The sequence below is a fragment of the Miniopterus natalensis genome, chromosome 7 (assembly GCF_054644295.1).
Source record: "Miniopterus natalensis isolate mMinNat1 chromosome 7, mMinNat1.hap1, whole genome shotgun sequence".
Lineage (NCBI taxonomy): Eukaryota > Metazoa > Chordata > Mammalia > Chiroptera > Miniopteridae > Miniopterus > Miniopterus natalensis.
Window position 1 is genome coordinate 79,739,439 of NC_142087.1, and position 22,893 is coordinate 79,762,331.

At 46.0% G+C, this 22,893-nt stretch overlaps 1 protein-coding gene across 2 annotated transcripts; it reads right to left on the bottom strand.

Annotated features, from left to right (window-relative positions):
• Positions 1 to 5,995: 5,995 nt before the first annotated feature.
• On the bottom strand, positions 5,996 to 22,049 carry CTCFL (CCCTC-binding factor like). 2 transcript variants are annotated; one of them, XM_087818643.1, is made up of 10 exons: positions 21,496 to 22,049; positions 20,858 to 21,068; positions 19,627 to 19,794; positions 19,186 to 19,319; positions 16,873 to 16,993; positions 16,114 to 16,263; positions 15,575 to 15,735; positions 12,256 to 12,438; positions 8,306 to 8,426; positions 5,996 to 7,067 (listed from the first exon to the last, which is right to left on the bottom strand). In XM_087818643.1, exons 1-10 carry the CDS (start codon positions 22,036 to 22,038, stop codon positions 6,919 to 6,921), a joined length of 1,941 nt encoding a protein of 646 aa, XP_087674769.1. In that variant the 5' UTR covers positions 22,039 to 22,049; the 3' UTR covers positions 5,996 to 6,918. The 2 variants fall into 2 exon arrangements, with proteins under 2 accessions (XP_087674769.1, XP_087674768.1); XM_087818642.1 differs by having other exon boundaries at positions 19,627 to 19,797; positions 20,858 to 21,053; positions 21,496 to 22,038.
• Positions 22,050 to 22,893: the final 844 nt, after the last annotated feature.

Below are 22,893 nucleotides of genomic sequence, written 5' to 3' on the forward strand. Positions count from 1 at the left end.
TTAATCTGATAAATGGCATGTACAAAAAAACCTACTTAATGGCAAAAATACCAGTGCTCTTCCCCTAAATTGGGAAGAGGGCAAAGAGGTCCACTCTCACCACTCCTATTCATCATCATACTAGAGGTCGTAGCTAGTGCAATATAGCAAGAATAAAAACACAGACAGATTGGAGAGGGAAAAATAAAATTTTTGTCTCTATTTGGAGGAGATGGCATAATTGCCTATAGAAAACACTAAGGAATCTACAAACTACCAGAACTGATAACAAGTGAGTTTAGCAAGGTTGCAGGATACAAGGTTAAATATGCAAAACTATATGGAAAACTCGACCTTCTTACTCTATACTAGCAATGAATGATAGGAAATAAAAAATTTAAAGAATACAATTACCAATAGTACCCCCCCAAACACGAAAAACTTCTATATAAATCCAACATATGTGCAAGATCTGAACGCTGAAAACTATAAAACAAGGGAACAAGAATGAAAGAAATGAAAGAACACCTAAATAAATGGAGAGAGAGACTGTGTTCATTGATTGGAAGACTCAATATTGTTAAAATGTTAAATTCTCCCAAACTGATCTATAAATTCATCTCCCCTGCCAAAGCCCAGCAATAGTTTCTTGTATAAGTCAACAAGTGTATTTGAAAGTTTACATAGGAAGGTAAAAAAAAAAAAAAAAGTGGAATAATCAAAACAGTTTGGAAAAGAACAGTGTTGGAGGACTCACATTTTCTGATTTGAATGCTGACTCTAGAGCTACAGTAATCAAGACAGTGTGGTCCTGATGAAAGGCTGGGTCAGTGCAACAGAACGGAGTCCAGGAACAGATTCCACATGTGGGGCCAATTTACTTCCAGCACAGCTCCAGACGGACTTGGATAGGCAAGGAGTTTTTTTTTAACAAATGATGCTGGAACAATTGGTCACCCACATGTGAAAAAAACGAACCTAGATCCACACCTTGCACCATAAACAAAATTGGACTCAAAATGGATCACAGACTTAAATGCAAATCATACAATTATAAAACTTCTAGTAGTAAACCTAAGGGGAAAATATCTTTGTGACCTTGAGTTATGCAAAGATTTCTTAAATACAACACTAAAAGACAGATTCATCAAAGAAAAAAAGAATATATTAGAGTCCATCAAAACTTTTTTAAAAAAAAAATCTGCTGTTTGAACAGCACTGTTAAAAGTATGAAAAGTAAAGACACAGACTGGGAGAAAATATTTGCAAAACATATGTCTCATAAAGAACTTGTGTCCAGAATCTATAAATAACTCTCAAACAACCCAGTTTTAAAAATGGTTAAAATATTTGACCAGACATTTCACCAAAGAAGATACGGAGACATAAGCCCATGGAAAGATTTTCAAAGTCACTAGTTGTTAGTAAAATGGAAATTAAAACCACAATGAGTTATCACTACAAACCCAACAGGAAGGCTAAAAACAAAACAAAACAAACCCTGACAGTACCTAGTGGGGCACCTGGGATGCTCAGACCCAGCTGGCTGGAACACAGAGTGGTACGTGCACTTCGGGAACAGGTCTGACAGTGTTTTACAAAGTTAAACATACCTCCACCTAGGACCCAGAAATCTCACTGCAAGAGGAATGAAAATATATGTTTGCACAAAACCTGTACACAAACGTTTATGACAGTTTTATTCATAGTCCTGCCAAAGAGGACACTCATATGTCCTTGAACTGGTGCGTGGGTAAACAGGCTGTGGGCTGTCCATACGATGGAATATCACCCTGCCGTGAAGTGAACAAGGGGTCCACGAAACAGCAGCACTGAATCTCAAAGTCGTTATGTTGAATGATTCTGTCTATATTATGCTCTGGAAATGACAGCCATAGGGGCGTAAAGAAACCAGTGGTTGCTAGGGGCTGGGAGTAGGGCACAACGGGATTTTGGGATGATGGAGACTCTCCTTGTCTTGATTGTGGTGATGGATACATGACCATTCATTTGTCACAACTCATAAAATTATACATTTAAAAGGGGGGGAGGTTACTGTAGGTAATTTATACCTCAAAAAATTAAAAAATGTTTAAGAAAAAGAAAAAAAATGTTGCTGGAAAATAGCACTAAGAAGCATTGTAATATCCATTTCATTTAGATAAAAAGTTGTGATTAGTAAACTAATTTCCATTTGCCCAACATTTGAAGGCCCTACCCTCCCATGACTAATTTCTGATTCTTTAGGGAATTTTAAAAAACAAAATTTAAAAAATATGAGCAAGTAGCCACATCCATCCATCCATCCATCCATCCATCCATCCATCCATCCATCCATCCATGCATGCTGAGATTGTCCTGTCACAGTAAATGGTAAAAATCATTTCTAAGAAGAACTGGCTGCTCTCATTCTGTGGGTCTGTGGTACTCAGAGTGGCCTGTTGCCCCGACATAGGACACACAAGTCTGCATAGTCAGACTTGCATTTTGAAATGGCCCCTGCTCTCTGCAACAAGTCTACCACCAGCCTGAAGCAGCGCCTTCCCTACGGTCCGCAGATCCTGGATCTTCTCGCTGTCCACTCTCCTTGTCACGGGCTGTGCTCTGACACCGTGAAACAGCTGCTGCGTGCGCTCCCGTCCCTGAGTGCACTACCTCGGTGCCTGGCAAATTCCACAGCACGGGTCATGTCGCTTCCTGAGCCTCTGCCTCCTTCCATTCCCGCTGGAACAATGGCCGGGGCACAGGCCATCAGAGAGAGGCTGAGTGGCTCTGGGGTAGAACCATCCAGAACGAAAGGCTTAGGGCTGCCTGCTGAATGTCTCTCTAGCTTTTCCAACACGTGTGAAAGCAGCTAAGGAATGCGGCCTGGAGAGCAAGCGGCCCCGGAGCGGGCTTCCCCATAAAACCGGGGAATGCTGATTCTTCAGAACCACCTCCCAAGATTCTCATTCTGTGGGCCTGGGAGGTCCAGGAGCTTGTTTTTCACAAGGTCCCTAGGTAATCCCAACACCCAGAGAGAATTCTTACCCACTGGGGTGGAGGGCCTCGAAGGAGCTGGAATTTCCCCCAAGATGATGGCCCCAGATGAATGTCAGGCATGTGCAGTGGTGGGATGTATACAGAGCGACCCTTCAGGAGAAGGAACCCCGCTGGCCCAGACAGATGGACTGACCGGTGACCGGTGCAGGGACAAGTGTGCACCCAAATGACAGGTGACGCTGCCCTGGAGCAGAAGGCACCCCACCCCCAGAGGACTGGGTGTCACCTGTAGACAACGTGACCAATGATGATCGATGTAAAATAAAGTAATTCATTGGCAAGCACGCTATTTTCTGCTATTATTTCACTGAGTCTTGGGATGCAGTTATGATGATCAGGATGAGTCTTTTAATCGGCGACCTTTGGGCTGATACACAAATTGTCATACCCCACGAGCAGGAAATGACAGCAACGTGCCTTCCAGCTCATTTGGTTGCTCCTTAGAGCCACATTTCCCCATGAGCCTTCCTATCCATCTCTGGCAGCTGATTCCTGGGCATCGGGGCTCAATTAAGAGGCCTTTTTGCAGTCGTTTTGTCTCTACAAGCCCTCTGCGTGTCCTCTGTGGTATTCTACCTGCAACCGCTGAGAAAATCCTAAATTGTGCATTCTATAAAAGACAACGATTTAAGGTCTCGAGGCTCATACTCAGCCATGCCTTGGACATGATACAAACCTACTAAAGTAGCATCATAACTAGGCTGCCACTTAAAATCTGTTTTATCGAATACACTCAGTTGGGGGGAAATAAACTGCAATAAAAGGATCGGCAAAACGTAGATGCAGATGACTAGTTAAACCCAATGTCCTAAGGCTTTAATTGAACATGTTTAAGTATGAATAACACTGTCCATTAATGACAGAGAGCCATAAAGCATACATTCAGTAAGATTGTCAACGGTTATCAAAAATATCGCATTTATGCTGGAAACATCTGGGAACTCTTGCCGTTTTCAGTAGGCAGGCTGTTGAACTTGACCACATAAACTGCTTCTGGTCAGTTCGCCAGGCCTAACCCTCCGCAGGTAGCCACCCAGTCGGCGGCCCACTCCAACAATGCAGGCTTCAGCCAGGGCTTAGGTTTGTTTAAAAAGCATCCTTTACATAGTAAAACTGTTGTCAAACAATGTTGTAATTTAAACAACTTTCCCCCCCGAAACAGACACTAAATTGTGCAAGAGGCGTACATTCCAGAATGACTTCCTGCTGGGTCTCAAAACTATTTTAAGCTGAAGCGTAGGAAGGTGGCTCACTCCCCAGCATCTAGAGCTCGGAGCCACGCACCGGTCCTCACCTCCAGGGCTGGAAGGCCCCTCTCTTTACTTAGCAATGTCCGGAGCAACAAATCCTCCTGTTACTATTAACGACAAACCCGTTTTTGTTCATCTGTCTGATATGGAACTGACCAAGCCGACGGCGGAGTTTGTTACAGCTCGGCCTTCTCAGCACCGTCTGGGACAGCTGAAGGCCTGACTCCACGTTGGGGGGAAAAAAGAAACAACTGCCCTCTCGTGGGGACTGCTGTCATTGCTCCTGTCCCAGAAAAATGCACGAATGGCTACTGCGCTTGAGGAACAAAGGAGTTTCTCCTTTTATGCAGGTGTTTGGTGGGAGTCCGGACACATAACGGACTCAGAACTGATCACCTGGATTTCATTCTCCTCGTATCTCATGCAGCGGTTATACACGTCAAACACTGCAACTCACTTAGACTGTTTGTGAGGAGGTATTGACGCTGTTTAGATACCAACTGGGCTTGCAGTTTCAAACATGTTTATCTGTTCTTTTTAAATTTAAAAATGTTTAATTGTAGTAAAGTACATAACATAAAATTTACTATTTTAACTGTTTATCAGTTGAGTGGATTAAGCACATTCGCACTGTTGTGCGGCCTCCTCCACCCTCCGCCTCCAGAATGTTTCAGCTTCTTACACTGAAACTCGGCGCCCATCAAGCACTAACCCCCCAGCCCCTGGCCCCAGCCCCCAGCCCCCAGCCCCCTGTTTCCTTCCTCTAGGGATGTGACTACTCTGGCCCCTCGTGGAGGTGGAATCACACAGTTATTTGTCTTTTTGTAACTGGATTATTTTACTTAACACAATGTCCTCAAAGCTCATCCATACTGTAGCATGTGTCAGGATTTCCTTCCTTTTTAAGGCAGGATAATATTCCACTGCGTGAGGAGACCACAGTTATCTAGCCAGGCACGCACCTGTGCACACTGGGGTCGCTTCCACCTTTCCGCTACTGTGAGCAGTGAACGTTCGCTGCTGTGAACGGGGGTGTGCGAGTTCTCTTCAAGGCCCTGCTTTCAATTCTATTGGGCATATACCCAAATTGTTGGATCATAGAGTACTTCTGTTTTTAATTTTTTTTTGAAGAACTGCTCTACTGTTTTCCATAGGGGCTGCATCATTTTACACTCCCACCAGCAGAGCACAAGGGTTCCAATTTCTCACCGGGGAAAAAAAGACATTTTTAAGAAGCATCATGCACATATAACAAAAAAACTTTGTCATTTTATTGAGTTATGCAAAACATCTTTAAACAATAGTCAAAGAATAAGAAACTATTACAAAAGTTCAAATGTCACAATGATAGCATATAGCAGCCCACAGAATTAAGTTTCACTACATGCGTTCAATTATTTGCTGTTATGAAAAGAGTATAATGCCCTTCCTGCTGGGAAACTGCTTCCACATGTTCGCCTCATGCAGGGCTTCTGGACTTGGGATATTTTTAACAATAGATCAGCATTTTAGGAATTTGAGTTAACCAGATGGGAGACATTCTTTCATGATGTAGATGTATATCAAATCACCATGATGTATACTTTAATATCTTATAATTTTATTTGTCAATTATACTTCAATTAAGATGGAAAAAAAAAAGAATTTGAATTTAGGACCTATCATTGATTTTAAAATATGGGGAGAAAAATTCGCAGCAAAACCAAGGGCAAAGCTAAGAAGATCTAACTCATTAGAAAGACGGGTCCCTGCGGATTTTAAGGACCAGACAAGCTTCACGTGCTGTTTGGAGGCGGGAAGGGTCTCCTCAGGGGTCGAGAGGGACTCGCTGTTTGCAGGGTGTTATAAAAAGAACAAATTCTTTCCAAGGACATATTTCCATTATCACGTTTGTTTCTTTTCTGCCAATTATTTTGAAAACATAAAAAAAATAGTTTTAGCAAAAGAAAAGGGTGAGAGCCAATACGCTGATAAAGAACAATGGGAAGTGAGTGGGGGGATCTCCTACCTGGCAAGGATGTAATTAGGAAGAATATGAAACCCTAACGGTATACTTTGCTCAGGGAACAAGGGAGAAGAGGTCAAGTGTTATTTTCTAGTCAGTTTCAGAGTTTTTCATTTTCTGCTCAGTTTTTATTTTGGTATAATATTAAGACCTTTTGTGTTGAATTTAGAACTAATTAAAAGCATTATAATGACTTTAAATTTTATGGAAAATTCATCTGTAGAAAAAGGATATAAAATTAATATTTTATGTTTAAAAAACCATAATATTAGAAATGTCACGGGGTGACACAATTCAACATAAAATTTCCCAGCTTTGACTGTTGGCCGAAGCACTCAATATCCTGAACTACAGAAACAAGTATTATCCAAAAATCACTGCTCATTCATTGTGGGCCAATATCTAGTGAATGAATTCATGGGTTTGAGGTTTTATGCCCTAGTTCAAGATGTGGGCCTTTTATAAAATACCTGTAATGTTTTTTTAAAAGATCAAGTCAAAAATAGGCAAACAATTCTAGGCACTCCATCAAGCTTTGGAAAAGTGTGACCATCCAGTGTCACGAACTTCATTGTTTCAAAGAAGATGCTAAACCTTTCTAACTTGGGGGAGAATGACATGCTGTGAGGACACCCGGGCGCCTCACTCGTTCAGCAAGTTGAGGACCATCTCACAGGTCAGGTCTCCATCCAGGTCCCCGCTTCCGGCTGCGGTTTCCCCGAAGTTCACAGGAACCATCTCTTCGGGGTACTGCTCTCCGGTCACCAGGGAGACCTCCTCGACAGCGGCTTCTTGGGGGGAAAAGGCACAGGGTTGGCAAATTTACAATAAAGCCAAGAAACCAATACCGATGTATTTTGGAAACAATCACTTGGTTTTTAACCTATAGCAGCAAACATTTTAGAAACAGCCTTCCCATGGATGGAACAGGGTGAATGAATAAATGTTCTGACTCAACCTGCTTTCTGCCAGGGTCTCACCACCTCAGCTCTACGACGTTCTCTGTTGTGGGCTTTAAAAAAATACACTGCATTTAGGTGTCAAGAGGGGCCTTAGGTGCCTGATTAGCGGGGAAGTCATACATTTCTAAGGCGTTTTCAGAGCTCGGGGTCCAGGTGACCTGGTCTTGGGCTCGGAGTTGGATTTCACCTGGTTTGTCGTCTCCAATAAATGACTGTACCTGCAGTGGGTTGAACTGTTGCCCCCAAGAAAGATGTGTCTGCATCCAAACGCCCCTACCCTGTGAGTGTGACCTATTTGAAATAAGGGTCTTTGAAGATGTAATAAGGATCTCGAGATGAGCTCGCCAGAACTTTCAAGGCAGACCCTAAATCCAAGGAAAGTGTCTTTATAAGAGACAGAAAAGGTAAAGACAGACACAAATGAGAGGCCATGTGAAGATGGAGGCAGAGATTGGGGTGACGTGGGGCCACCAGAAGCTGGAAGAGGCAGAGGGCTCCTCCCCTGGAGTCTCCAGAGGGAGCAGGGCCCTGCTGATGCCTGGATTCAGGACGTCTGGCTGCAGACTGTGAGAGAATAAACTTGCTGTCCTAGGCCCCCCAGTTTGTGGTCGTTGGTTGCAGTATCTCCGGGGTCCGAACGCAGTGCCCAGCAACCCACCAGCTCGGCTGAGGGGAGCTGCAGGGACAGGAGAGCAGTGGGCATGTGCGTTTGTCATTGGGACCCACTAAAATGACCCCAGGAACCCATGTGGTGGGGGGCTGTGGACACCCCCAGGGCTCCCAATCACTTTCTACTCCGCCTCTCCGCAGTCCTGAGGGAGGCAGACAACCAGATCTGCCTCGCCCATAACCACGGGCCAAGTGACACTGGCCAAGTGACATGGGCCAAGTGAAGCCCAGGCCCGGCCCAGAGTGGCTGCAGCCGCTCCAGAGCCGCCCGGGCCGGGCGCCCTGCAGGGTCTGCACTCGGTTTCTGGGTTGTTCCCCGCACAGAATGCCCAGCACCCAGGGAAATTTATGAGAAAATCACAGTCAAATTCAAACCGAATTTGTTTAAAAGGAGGTACCGTCTTCCTTTGCCGCCTCCCTCGGGATGGCCGACTTCCCCATTGTCACGCTTCCTGTCCCTGCGGTCGCCGATTTTCCCTCTCCTGCCTCACACTTCTCTGAGTGTCTTCGCATGTTAGTCTGTCGGAGAAATGACACAGAACACACGATGAGCACACCAAGGACCGTCATGTAAAGGCACACAGTCAACGACATGCGCTGTGGAAAATGGGTGACAGGTACCGCTTATAATCTTGTACAGAAAAGATGACTTTTTGAAGGTGACCCATTCTGTTGTGCTTGGGTCTAGCCTGAAGCTGGCTTATTTAGGTATTTATTTATAATAGAAGTCAATGAGGAGACAAAATTTACTTTTCTGGACTGCTTCTACTCTCCAAGGTGAGGCTTGACATTAAACCAGAAATGCAACGTGTCGGTGGACTTGATGAAACTCAGTAAAAGACCACGGGAGCCTCACTGCCGGGAGCTTCTCTCCTGAGCTGCTGCGAGTTATGAAAACTGCACCGCATTCGGATTACAGTGGGAAGCCACAGATGCTCTGGTCAAGCCTTTCAGCAGTAAATGCTTCTATGTGAACTCAGGACGATTCGAAATAAGTCAGAAAGTTTTCGCTATTTCAAAGGTCCATATGCTGACGTAAGATACTGGTCACGTCATTAAGTTTGCTGACTATATAAAACATCTCACTGAATTTCCATTTTGACTTCAGTTTGGGGCTTTGCAGGCTTATGGGTGGAGGAAGGAGGGTTCGCATGCAAGTAACGGGAATGCTGATGCTGTGCACGGAGTCAGCAGGCTGCGGCCGAGGGTGAAGCCAGCTTCCCGGCGGCGTTTGCAAGGCTAGTGTCCTGGGCCAAGCCCCGTTCCTCCGTTTATGACGGACTGTCCACCTACAGCTGCGTTTGTGCAAAAACCTCTGACGCGAGCAATCGGGGCAGGAACAGCCTGTCTGGTCTGAGGAGTTAAAAATATTCACTGTTTGGCCCTTTATAGGAAGAGTCTGCCACCCCTGGTTTGTATGATGATTATGGGGAAATGAAGCCTCTTGGGGTGAGGATTCCTTTGTGGATATACGAGCAACGGGTCCTTCCCCAGAAAATTGCAAATTATTTTTACATATCCACGCTCTCCCTATACCTTCATCAAGTTCATGGTTAAGAACATCTGATGTCAGTTTTGAACGAACAAATAAATCAAACAAAAACACACCCAGCCTTTAGAAAGCAGGCCCACTGAGGCTGTTAGGGCTCAGCGGCGCACGTGACGTGACGAACCGCTGTGTCAGAGAAATGCTGCTCTGGAGAGGAGGACCCAGCCTTCCGATCCAGAGCAGGGTCCTCACGGGGAGGAGGGGGCCTGGCCTGCGACATTCTGGTACGGAGGGGCACTGGAACCACTGTGTGGAAGTTTGCCCTGGCCAGCGTGGCTCCTTTGGAGCACTGCCCCATACTCCCGGCCAGGGCACGCACCCAGGTTGTGGGTTCGGTCCCAAGTCGGGAGGTGTGTGGGATTTCGCGTATACCTCCTGCCCCACATCTGCACACCCTGCCCCACCTGATGGTACATCTGTTATAACTGGCGAGTCTGGCCAGCTGTGCAATGACGTGCCCATGATCACATATCGTCCAGAGTAGTTTCACTGCCCTAAGAATCCTCTGTGCTTCTCCCACGCATCCTTCCCTCCGCAACCTGACCACCAGTGGTCTTTTACTATCCCCACAGTTTTGTCTTTTCCAGAATGTCATCAAGTTGGAATCATATAGTATGTAGCTTTTCAGATTGGCTTCTTTCACTTAGTCGTATGCATTTAAGGTTCCCCCAAGTCTCTTCATGGCTTGATAGCTCATTTCTTTTTAGTGCTGAATAATATCCCATTGTCTGGATGGACCACAGTTTGTGTGTCCATTCACTTACTGAAGGACATCTTGGTGGCTGGTGGCTTCCAAGTTTTGGCTCCATTGTGTTGCCTTTGCTCCTCTGTCGAAGATCACGTGGCTGTATTTCTGGGGTCTATTTCTAGGCTCTCTATTCTGTCCTATTGGTCTGCTTGCTTTTTGACTACTCTAAATAATGCCACTATGAATATCTGTGTACAAGATTCTGCGTGGTCACATTTTCAATTCTTTTGGGTATAAGAATTTTGGGGTTCATGGGGATGTAAAGTACAGCATGAGGAATATAGTCAATAATATTGTAAATAACTATGTATGGTGCCAGGTGGGTACTGGAAATATCAGAGGGAGCACTTTGTATAGTATATGGTTGTCTAACCGTCTACCTGAAACTAATACAAAATAATAATGAATGTAAACTGTAATTGAAAAAGACCCCATTTTCTTAATTTAAAAAAAAGAGGGAACCCTGGGAGTCTACAAGGGGGCTGATTCTCTAACGCCAAAGCCCAACAATTAGTCATAATTGACATAATAGAAATGTGATGGACATAATGTTAATGTAGCAGATAGGTTTTTTGTTTTATTTTAAGTTTCTTTGCCCAGAAATGTCTTTTAAGTCTTTGGCACTTGAAAGAAAAAAAAAAAGAATTGCTGGGTCATATGGTAACTTTATGTTTAACTTTTTGAGAAACTGCCAGACTGTCTTCTAAGGTGGCTGCTCCATTTTAAATCCCACCAACAGTGCCTGAGAGCTCCAATTTTTCCACCTCTTTCATTGTCTGTCTTCTTTAATTGTAGCTCTCACAGTGGCTGGTTGCAGGCGTACCTTTATCGTGATGTTGATTTGCGTTTACCTAGTAACCAATGATGCCAAGCATCTCTCATGAGCTTATTAGCCATTAGACTATCTTCCTTGGAGAAGCATCTGTTTAGATCATTTTTCCTGTTTTTAATTGGGTATTTGTCATTTTATTGAATTATAAGAGTTCTTTATTTATTCTAGATGTAAATCCAAATATGCCTTCTTGAATAAAAGACAAAGTTTCAAAACTTCTGATTCTAGGCTCTGAGGGACTCTGAGGCCAACTCATTCCGTTCTCCGCTTTCTGTTTCTCTCGCCAGGGGGCGCTCTGTACACTTTTAACTCAGTATGAAGCTAGTCTTCGGAGCGTTGCTACCCCTTTTATTTGCCATTTTGAACTAATATGATTAACACTCCAGAATTACCCCACTGTACTACCCCCTGAAAAAACACAACTACCCTACCTTTTAAAAGAAAAAAATAAAGTTTTCCCCTATAGAAACAGTCAACTTCAGATAGCTCAAAACTTTTGTAAAGTTAGACTGGAGCATACATCATCTAAGGACCCTGTGCCGAGGAACTGAGGCCTCCTGCCCCCCTCTACTGAGTGAGCCATCTTGGGAGCGGCTCCCCCAGCCCCGGTCCACCCTTCAGATGGCACAGCCCCCGCCAACATCCTGATGCAGCCTCATGAAGGACCCCGAGCCAGAGCCACCCAGCCAAGTGTGAGCCACAGAAACTGAGATAATAAATGTTCAGGGTTTTAAAAGGCTCTCGGTTTTGAGGTAGTCATGTAGCAATAGAAAACTGATACAACATCGAGAAGGAATAAGGAGGAAGGGTAAGTGGCTTTCTTAGCACAGTACCAACAACACTGTACTAAGAACACGTATGAAACATTTTGAAAATTGCACTCTCTCTGCAGAGTAGCCTAAATCAAATTCACAGGAACAATTTTTAAATGTTACACTAAAACCAGGGATTCTTTGTGGATCTTGGGGAATCTGAGAACTCCCTAAAACTGTTTGCAAGGTTTTGTTTGTAAGACTGTCTTTTTTTCACAGAAGGGGAGACCACACATTTATAAGATTTTCAAGAGTTTTGTGACTAATAACCACTTTCCTAGGGCATGGCAGATGCTATCTTAAGTCCTGGCAAGTTTCTATAATGGTGTTTAAACTCCCGAGTGACACTGTGCCTGGGAGGTAGAGGGATCTTTTCAAGGAGATTTATGGCAACTCAGGTGACTTACCCAGCGGGAAAAGCCTTTGCCGCAGCTGGAGCACTCGTAAACAGCTGGGGTGAAGTCAGCATCGTGGTATTTCTTGACATGAACGGTTAGAAGGTCCTTCTGTCGGAAGCACTGGTTGCAGGAGAGGCAGGCAAATGGTTTCTCTCCAGTGTGGGTTCGGGTGTGAACAGTCATGTGGCGCTCCTGGGAGGGAAGGGGAAAATCCAACAGCTCAGCTCCTTACAGGGGTTTTTAGTATCGGACAGTGTTTATCGTATACCTTTATTTTTCCTCCCCAAAGATGAGTGTGCTATTAAGAAAAATCACAGCGAAGACATTCTGAACATAGCACTGTTATGGTGGCAGGATGGTCTGGCCATCGACGAAACAGTCACACCGGGTACTGCCACCAGGTACAAAGCTCTCCCAGTTAGCTCCCAGTTGGTCCTACAGGCCCACAGGGGATGTCCAGGAACACACCTGGGGAGGGGGGGAAATGATAATCATTTTCCCCCCAAAAGAGCTCATGCATTTGCAGCCCTGCCTCTATCATTATTTACGAAAGGCAGACAGACCTGCAAACTCAAGAATCGGATGCTGGGGTTTCAGTTAAGCAGACATCTGGGGCTGGAAGGACAGGAAGCATACATTTTCCCTTCTACTCCCTGACAGAAAGATAACAGATTTTCATATCGAGTTAAAAGTATCATGGGAAAAAGATTGTTCTCAGCAAAGAAGTAATCAGAAATTTTAACTAAGATTTATATGAGTAAATAACTTGGGGAATCAGGACAAAAAATATATAAAGTCAAGCAAAAATACACATTTGTTTTATTTAAAATGCTATGATTATTCAGATAAAGTGCACGAGCACTTGCGCGTTACTGTTAATAACCTAACTGACAGTCTGTCTGCCAGTCCTCTCCCAGTGCCCCTTCCCCACGGTCCTCGCCTCTCATCCCTCCCTCCAGGAGAGCATCTATCTCCTGGTCTCCCTGCTGGGAGTCAAGGTCCAACCCAAGAGCCCAGGTCTCCAGGGCCAAAGCATTCAGAGTGCCCAGCAGTGTCCCATCCTCAAGGTCCTGTCTGCTCTTTGCTCACCAAACACCTGGGGCTTGACCCTCCCTGGGACCCTCTCCCCTCCAAGTCTCGTCCATCTTCCAAGAAATTCTCCCAGTTCATTTGAAAAAATTTGAGCCTGGACGCAGAATATTCCAATGCTCAGTCTACTAGACAAACTCTCTTTTCTTTATTCAAAGCATTTACTATTTATAGCCCACACTTTGAAACACAGTAAGTACTGACTTCCACCTTTGGTAACTGGGCAAAATATCTGAGTGGCATGTACTTCTAAAAAAAAAAAAAAATCCTCACCCCAAAATATGTTTTTCATTGATTTTTAGAGAGAGAAGAAAGGAGACGGAGAGAAACATGGATATGAGAGAGAAACATCGATTGGTTGCCTCTTGCACGTACCTCAACTGGGGACTGACCCCAAAACCTGGGTATGTGCCCTGACCAGGAATTGAATCCACGACCCTTCGGTGCAGGGGGTGACGCTCCACCAACTGAGCCACCCAGCCAGGGTTGTTCTGACACTTTTGGTCTTAGGACCCCTTTCACTCTTAAAAATTATTAATACTCCGAAGATTATATTAGAAATTAAAACTAAGAAATTAACATATAAAAGTAGTTATCAATTCTTTAAAAAAATAACAATAAACCAATTACATGTTAACATATTTCTATACACACATATTATCTATTTTTCAAAACAAAAAATTAGTATCCGGCTTAATAGATAAGGTTGCCAGTTAAAATACAGGCTGCACCATTTGGGACATGCTTATATACAAAAGTATTTGTTGTTTATATGAAATTCAAATTTAACTGGCCATCCCGTATTTTTATTTCTAAGTCTGGCCACCTTATTAAACGAAGACAGCCCGATTCTCATCTCTGCTTCTGCCTTCAGTCGGCTGAGGTGTGTTGTTGTGGTTGAGACAGATGAGGCAAATCTACTCTCACGGGTACGTTGTTGGAAAAGGGAGCAGAATTTTGATAATTTTTCAAATAATTGTAAACATTCTTTTCTGATATTACACTGAAACTCAGTAAGTGCTAATTTCTTAACAATTGGCTAAAATGTGGAATCTGAAACCACACCAGTGATTTTTTTGTACTCTATCACATTAAAATCTGCTGATCTATCTTATACTTTGAATGAATTTGTTACCTCACGTCTGATTTTGTAAAACAATGGATTGGTCGTTCGGAAAATACCAGTCTGAGTTATGGAGAGCTTCTGAATGCTGATGCGTTTCACTATTCCACATAAAAAACTGCTTTTCTTAAAGCGACTCCATCTTTGGATATAAATTTTCCAAAATTCTAATTCTAATTTCCTCTTAAAAGCTAGCCTCACATATTTCTCCGAAGTGGCGTGCTCATTCCATTTACCTTTGGTAGTGCCAAACATCCAGTAACTGAATAAGCAGAGTTTGCCACTTGTCCTTTCAAGTTAAAATAGAGGTTCATGAAAAAGCGGCTAGTTGAGCTGGAAACTCCGGCAGCCCCACGGTGTCCTCTAGACACTGTTCTGCCTCAGAAGAGAGCGGCGCTTCTTACCAACCTCCCAGCTCATCACACAGAACATGAAAACGGTGAGTAGTCAGGGTGAAGACTGAATAAAGTTAATACTACTTCCCCAGGGACATTATTAAGTAAAAGTGCCCTTTATTTTTGCTGCCGATGCAGGAAGGTGAAGAACACAGCGGTGACGAGGACTGACTGCTTTGCTTTGTATTAAGGCACCTCCACGGCTTTTGCACAACACGGCTTTTTTCCAACACAGCAAAGGGCGAATAAAGTGTTGGCATAAATTCATTAATTTAAAATTATGTTTAGGATATGTTTCTATTGATTTTTAGAGGGAGAGGAAGAGAGAGAGAGATATATTGGTTGCCTCCCTAATGCCCCTTGACAGGGGATTGAACCTGAAATCTAGACACATGCCTTGGAATCGAACCCTCAACCTTTTTGGTGTACAAGGTGACACTCCAACCAGCTGAACTACCGGGCCAGAACAATTAACGACAAAAATTTGATCTTATGGCCCTGATTAGTTTCAAGGACCTCTAGGGGTCCGTGAACCACACTTTAAGAACTGTTACTTTAATTCCTTGGCTCACGGCTCCCTTCTGGTTACTTTTAAGTCTTTTTTTAAAAAACATGACTTTTTTCAATATTTTCGAAGTGGTAGAAAACCCCACCCCAGCCCTTAATTCTTCCATATTCCAGGGCGGCCCACCACCTCCCCGAATGGACAGAAGGCCGGTACCTGCTGGCAGGTGTAGCTGCAATACTCGCACTTGAACTTCTTCTCATTTTTGTGAGTTTTCTGGTGCTGAAGGAGGCCGTAGCGGTCGTGGAAGATAGCGGAGCAGTAGCGGCACTCCATCTCTGTGGCTTTGTAAGTGTGCAGGTTGCGCAGATGGACGCCTGAAACCATGACAGAACATCGTACATGGGAGGGTGCTATTTCCTGGGGGGCTGATCTGCCCCTGCCCTCTAAGCCAGGGTCTCTCTGCACCATTCGCTGGGGAGCTGGCCGACTCCTCCTTGGGCGCCCTCCGGTGTGGGACGTTTAGCAGCATCCCTGGCTTCTGCCCACTAGGTGCCAGTAGCATCCCTTCCTCTTCGCTGTGGCAACCAAAATGCTAGGAAACTGCACTTATGCAAGGTAGGCACCAGATGGCACCACAGGACCACCGGGGGAAAACTCCCCAGCCCAGGTCCTGAAGCCGGGCTGGCTCCCGGAATGGGGCCCAGGCTCCACAGGCTCCCCTACAGAAGGAAGTTCACAGTCCAAACACTCACGCAGGTCGCTCTTCCTCGCGATGACCGCGGCACAGTGCGGACACTGGTGCTTGCGGACGTTCTCGCTGTGCTTCTGCGCGATGTGTATCTTCATGGTGCCGCTCTGGGTGAAGCGCGCCTGGCAGAAGTGGCATTCGTAGGGCTTCTCGCCTGTGAGACGATGACAAAGACGACCCTCTGCAGAGCGGCTTCACCCACGCGCCCTGGTCCTCCCCAAAGGGCATCCGGAGCCCACGGCTTGTCTTTTGTTCCCGGGCTCCTTCTTCACCCCCTCTCCTACGTTTACCCCCAATTAGTATGACACTCCTGGAGCGAGCCCAGGCCACTATCTAGCCCCCATCTGGTGGAAAGAACGGGAAGGACACGCAAACACATTGTCTTACAGCAGAAAGAAAGGGGGGCGCACGCCGAGCCCAGCACACGCTTTACGCAGCTCTCAGGTGGAAGGGTGGCGAAGGAGCCGGCTCTTAACAAGGAACCGGCTTTAAGCCCTGAACCACCTATGGCAGCAAGTAACTGACGGTGTCTTCCTGGTCACAGCATGTGACAGCACAGGGCTTGCGTGGGCTCTCTGGACGCCAAACAAACACAAAGGTGCAGAGCAGAACCCCCCACGCCGAAAAGGCGCCGAGACGTTCATTCTGACACTGAACTTCAGTTCTGCGACTGCAGTAACTTTTACAAGCTCACTTCTGAAAATGAGACAGTGCTTTACGGACGTGGCCCACGGATGTGGCCTTCAGCGTGAGACACTTTTACCTGAGTGTGTCCTCATGTGTCGTTTCAGCTTGTGGGTGTCCTTGCTGGCGTAACTGCAGAGATGGCACTGGTAGGGACGCTCCCCTGTGTGTGACCGGATGTGACGCTTCAACTTACTCGCCTAATAAGCACATGGAAAGTATTTGTTTGCAAGAGAAACCTGAGAATTTTAGGTCCAACCAATCAGCGTCATCAAGAGAGATTGACATTTTAACCTCGGAACATACTTCACACCCCGAGAAACTCAAAAAGGCCTTACTTTTATGTTCTGTCGTGAATGATTTCCCCCCCATTCGATGTGTGTTTAAGATCCTTTGGAAATAAGCAGCAGTAGTTGCCAGAGACTCTCACATTCAGCTTCACATCCACAGGGAAAACTGCAGGCTGGCTGCTCAGTGCCACACGGGATTTTATTTCCATTTCTAAGGCCATTCAAACTTTGTGCGCAAAGTTTAGACCATGCCACAGAAGTGCAGAGGCCAGAATGCTTTCTTTTGCATAAATAAAGTGAGAATCTTGAAACACCGGCTCTCTGATAGGCAGACACCGTCTGGGGCACTTCTCAGTTCCAGGTTCTGTGGGACCTAAGTGGCTATCAGAGATGGTTCTATGTGCCCGGAGTCTCTTTATAATAAGCAACTTCTGAGTAGAAGAACATACATTCTACTTTAATTACATATCCCAGGCGACAAGTTAAAAAGGTGAGCAGCACATCACCTGCCATTGGATCACGCTTTGCCTGACTGCTTTGCTACCTTCCAGAACCGTCCTTGGTCAGTACTGTCTCCCTCAGGCCTTGTCTACCTTTGGCAGAACAAAGGGCAGGGGTGACAGATATCAGAGAGCCTGCATGGCCCTGCCCGTGATCTCTGGGCCTGATTCCCTAATAAGCGACAAGCACACATAAGCCCTGAGAACATTTAAGAACAAAAGAAGACTTAGATCCAAATTGAAAAATTTATATTTTTTCAGATGAAAAGAAGATGTCTTCAAGTATATCAGAAAGTAAAACAAAAATAATTTTTAAAATGAGAGCATGAAAGATTTGATGAGGGCTGTGAAAGAGCAAAGGTGGCTGAGTGTCAACCTGCTCTGGGTGGCTCTGCAAGGGAGGGTGAGGGAAGGACGGGAGCTCAGCGCTTTCAGAGGCTGGTGTTCCAGAATGTGCACTCCTGCTGGCGTCTGTGTAAAGAAGTGGGTGGGGGCGCAGGGGGCTTAGGCTACCCCGCTCAAAGCAGACCAGCCCGCAAGACGGAAACTGCACATGTGCCTGGGCCACCAGGCTGTGCAGACCGCTGACCCCAGGGGAGGGTCTCAGTGGACCTCGGATGTTTGCGCTCAGAACCATCAGGACAGCAACCGGAAGTCCACTCTAGGCTTGGGTGTCTCAGATGGCTTTGTTCCTTGAAACTTTCATTTTTGTGTTTTCAAACTAAAGTTACAACCTTTAACTCGGATGAGAAAGAACTTTTAAAAATAGTAATAGCTGAAAAAAATTCTTGGACTCCAATTCTGACCCTGTCTGTGAAATTCCCTGGTTTATGAAACGTGGTTGCATCACTCCCCTATTTCAACGTTAGTTATGCCCTTTAACTTAGTCTCCCCCCCCTCCCCCCCCCCCCCAGTGCAGCGTCTTTTCCCAACTGGGCTCAAAATCAGGCCCCGGCAAGTGTCCGGGCAGATAGTGGAGCCCTTAAAAATTAACTACAGAAAACGACAGTGAAGTAATTAATGTTCTGTCATTTCATTCGGAGAGCTGCTGAACCTGCTAGAAGGTCTGAATAAAATGATCCAGTTGACGTGACTGGGCCACATGACTGAAGTTTGAAACACCTGGCTTCTCTGCAATAACAGGGGAAATGGCATGATTAAACCTTCAAGCAAGTCGCTTCGATCTGACTGCGAACCACAGATGGAGGCACAAAGATTTCGGCCAGCCTTCAGACTGGATCTGAGGTCTATGCTGGAGACAATACATTTTGAGACTGCGGACCGAGTACCACCTAAAACACTAGGTAGAGCCTTGAACATAATTTGAGAATTATTTCCCAAGTACCTCACGCAGTTTTACTTGTAATTTGTATACTTTTATATATTGCTTTTGCTAACTGGTAATCAAAGCAAAAAGAAATCCCATTTTCTATTTTCAATTTAGAAAACTGAATGATTGTTATTTCCTGCATAGACTTTGTATGAATAACATCTTTAATAAACCTCTTTTGTAAGGGATTCGACTGCTAGTTTAACGTAACATAACTTAGAGTAACTTTTTAGTAAGACACCACAAAGCTTTAAGCACACGCATCAACTTACTTCCACGCTCGCATACTTGCACATGGAGCATTTAAACGGCTTCTCGTGAGTGTGTTTGTAACGTCTGTGCCTGACAAGCTCTCCGCTGGTGACAAACGCCATATCACAATCACCACACTTGTGGGGCCTGGTTCCTGTAAAATCACAGTTTATCCTTTTGACAAGATTTAACCACAAATTTTCCTAGGAACTTATAACTTCTAAATGACACCCAGCCTCAAAATGCTTTAAACACGAAGAAGAGGCTCGCCCTTTAAACCATAAATACGCCAGATAGGGGCGAGAAAAGTCTTTGTATCTTTCAATGTTTTTAACTGAAATGGAAGAAAACAAGACAAGTCTAAAGCAATATGCTAATTTAACACAGAAATAGTTGCATGTGCTTCCCTAAAGCCTTAATACATGTCACTCCGGGGCAGCATCCTTCTCGGGAAGCATTACCTGTGTGGGTATTGACGTGGTTCCGCAGCAGGGTGACTGTGCGGAAAGCTTTCAGGCACAGGTGACACACGTGCGGTTTCTCATTGGTGTGAGTTTTCATGTGACGATTTAAACTCGAAATTCTGGCTGTGGTGAACCTGCACAAGTCACAGTGGAAGGTCCGTTTTCCTCCTGCGGAGACAGTTTATGTATTTGGAAAAACCTCTCTTTCGATGTTCCAGTTCCATTTTGAGGCGTGATGAAAGTATGCTGGAGTTAGATGGTGGCCATGGTGGTGCAAACTTGTGAATATATTAAAAACTGAAAATGAGCTGGGAATTGGGAAATTGGGCAGGGGGCACAATCTCTTGCTTTAAATATATGAGAAACGACTTATAGCGAGGGTTGCAAATTCTACCACTGACTGGAACCAGAGGCAATAACCCTAAATGAATGACTTTGACCACGGACGGTGGTGGCTGTGTGACTTTCTTAAGCAAGTCACTTCCCAGCCCCGGCCACCTGTTGCAGAAGGGAGGAAACAGAGCCAAGTGTTGTCAAATATGACTTTTTAAAAATGAGCTAGAAATTGAGATTTGAAGAGTGAACTCTTTAATTTAAACAAGAAACTTTTTTTTTTTTTTTTTTTTAAACCAGACAAATAATTTTGAGGATCAAATCCACCCTGTGGGCTGCCAAGATTCAATCTCAGTCTTAACATAACTTCAAGGTCCTTCCTCATCTGGCCTGATCTTCCTTTTCGAAGGCCTTCCAGCCTCCTTATGAAGCCCCGCCCACAGGCCACTTGCTGCTGCCTGGCCCAGTGTCCCCCCTCCGAGTGGCGTCAGAGTCCTCTTTCGTGGCCTCACCTAGGCTTCCTCTCCCCAGAAGGCACCTCTGCTGCCTTCTCCACATCACTCCTCCTGGGCAGGAAGCAGGTGCTCCTGCTCCCCACCCACCACCACAGGGTCCAAACTAGGGAGCAGATGGGAGGGAGCCCAACACTCTATGTGCACGCACAGCGCTTTGCAGGAGCATTTTCTACCCTTTGAAAACACTTGTGTGCAAAATGCAAAAAACACTTGGATTTGATGCACAATAGAGAATATCAGTTTAAAACTTCTCCCATTTCCTGACATTCTAAAAGCAACTAAAAAGTCAACCCTTTAAAGCTTCAATGACGCTCTCCTTTTCCTAAAGAAAAACAGCAGCTCACTTTATGCAGGGTTTCACACAAAATGAACCCGCCTACCCTTGGTCTCTTGTTGAGGTTTTGGAGAGTTGGCTCTTTCAACATGTGGTTGAATAGGCGCAGGTTGATCTTCTGTTTCTTTCACGTTTAAGTCTGAAATTGTCAGGACAATTTCATCTCCCTGCCTCGCTTCCACAAGAAAGAACTGGTCTTGTGTTTCCTTGACACCTCCTTCAGCTGGTAGCTGGACCTCCTCCTGACTTTTCTCAAGCTAGTAAATAAAACAAGTATTCAAATTAATACGGTACTGTAAATTACAACCTGATTCAACTCTTTGCCTTTATGAAACCAAGCAACACGTAACAAAAAAAAATTAAAGTAGTACATAAGATTGTCCTTTGCAACCGAAGTGCTTAAGAGTAATTATTAAGCATCAACAGTTTTGATGGTAAAACAACACTATTTAAAAAACACACACACAACACAATGTGCCTGATAGTATTCTAATTAGTGAAACTTTTTAAACTCTTAAGAAAGAACATGTGCTCCCCCCCCACCCCCCGGATTTTCCTGGGAATTATTTTACTGTGTTTTATTTTAAACTGCTTGTCTATACATAATACTGCACAACAGACAACCTAAAAAATTGTTTGCTTTAAATTCCATGTAAGGGGTCTGTTTTTTGAAGGCACATGTACCTTAATCAATCCAGCGCCTTCAGGCAGGCTCTCCACACACTTACTGTCTTCAGTGGCCACGGCCACACTGTCCTGCAGGATGTGGAACTGCATGTGCTCCACTGCCTGCAGCGAGTACACCTCGTCCTGGATGCTGATGGCCACGCACTGGTGCAGGCTCTGCTGGGTCCCCTCTCTGACCCACAGCAGCGATGGCACCCCACTGCTGGTCTGCTGCACCATCACCTGCACCCCCTCTTGGTGCTGTGGCATCAGACAGCTGACCTGCAGCTCCCCGTCTTCGAAGGTGGGGTGCACTGCCTGCAGGGTCAGGATGTGCCTCCCACTGTCCTCCACGGTGGCAGGCACCAGCTCCTGCTCTCCCCCGGGCATCTGGGTCAGGAGGGCCCCATAGGCGCACTGCGCCTCCACCTCTCCAGGGCTTGGGGGCTCCTTCGTTCTGCTCACTCCACCCTCCTCCTCCTGGGCTTTTTCTGGCACCAACTCTAGCTCTTTGATTTTGGTGAAATGCTCGGAAGGGTCAGAGACCTCGGTCCTTGCCATTTTGACTTGGCCTGTTTGAGAAAGAAGCAAGCAATCTGGGTCGGGCACAGTGAGGTTTGACCCCAGCAGGCTTTCGGGTTGACCGAGGCCTGACGAGGTTCTGGCCTCAAAAGGCTTTAGGCCTCACAGGAGTCAGGAATAAACTGGCTGGGCCTAGCAGGAGCTGAGCCTCAGCAGGATACAGGCTAGAGCAGGCATTTGTTCAGAACATTCTAGAACCCACAGGTTTGGCCTTGAGCAGGCTTTCTGCACATGCACGGTCTAGGACTAGCAAGCTGGGGCCTGCGCAAGTTCTCCGCCTTGCACAGCTCCAGACTGGGCACCTTCTGAGCTCTGCGGCTTTGGGCCTAGAGGCTCAAGCCCACACACGCCCGGCTGACCAGGCCTGGGCGGGGTGAGCACCCTCGGGCGTGGGGCGGCCGCGCGCCCACTCCCAGCCCCTGCTGCGCGCCCTCCCCGCGGCCCCGCCGCCCCGCCCAGCCCTCCTTTCCCGCCTTCTCACCACCTGCCCCCGCAGGGAGAGGCACGTGCTCTGCAGGGGGCTGGAGTCTGGCCCAGGGGTGTCGCCCACACCCGAGAGGGGTGGCCTTGGTGCCCGCCCGCCCTGTTCCGCAGGCTCCGCCTCGGACCCAGAGCCACAGGCCGCTGCCCGCTGCCCGCGCCCGCTGCTGCCGGGGCGCAGGGACAGAACCGAGGGCTGCTCGAGGGCTGCAGTGCGCAGGCGCGAGGCAGAAAAGGGGGGAGGGGCGTGCAAGGGGCGGAGCCAGGGGAGGGAGCGACCCGAGACCTGTGGGGGGATGGATGGGGCAGAGAAATAGAGGGGAGGCGGAGGTGCTGAGACCTGGGGTGACGAAT

What these genes read in the sequence shown, in the direction of transcription:
- CTCFL (XM_087818643.1), bottom strand. Translation starts at nt 22,038, where the DNA reads ATGGCAAGGACCGAGGTCTCTGACCCTTCCGAGCATTTCACCAAAATC. An exon ending in CCACGTCAATACCCACACAG is followed by an intron (nt 19,320 to 19,626) that starts GTAATGCTTCCC and finishes GTGATTTTACAG; the next exon opens with GAACCAGGCCCCACAAGTGT. An exon ending in GCAAGTATGCGAGCGTGGAA is followed by an intron (nt 16,994 to 19,185) that starts GTAAGTTGATGC and finishes TGTGCTTATTAG; the next exon opens with GCGAGTAAGTTGAAGCGTCA.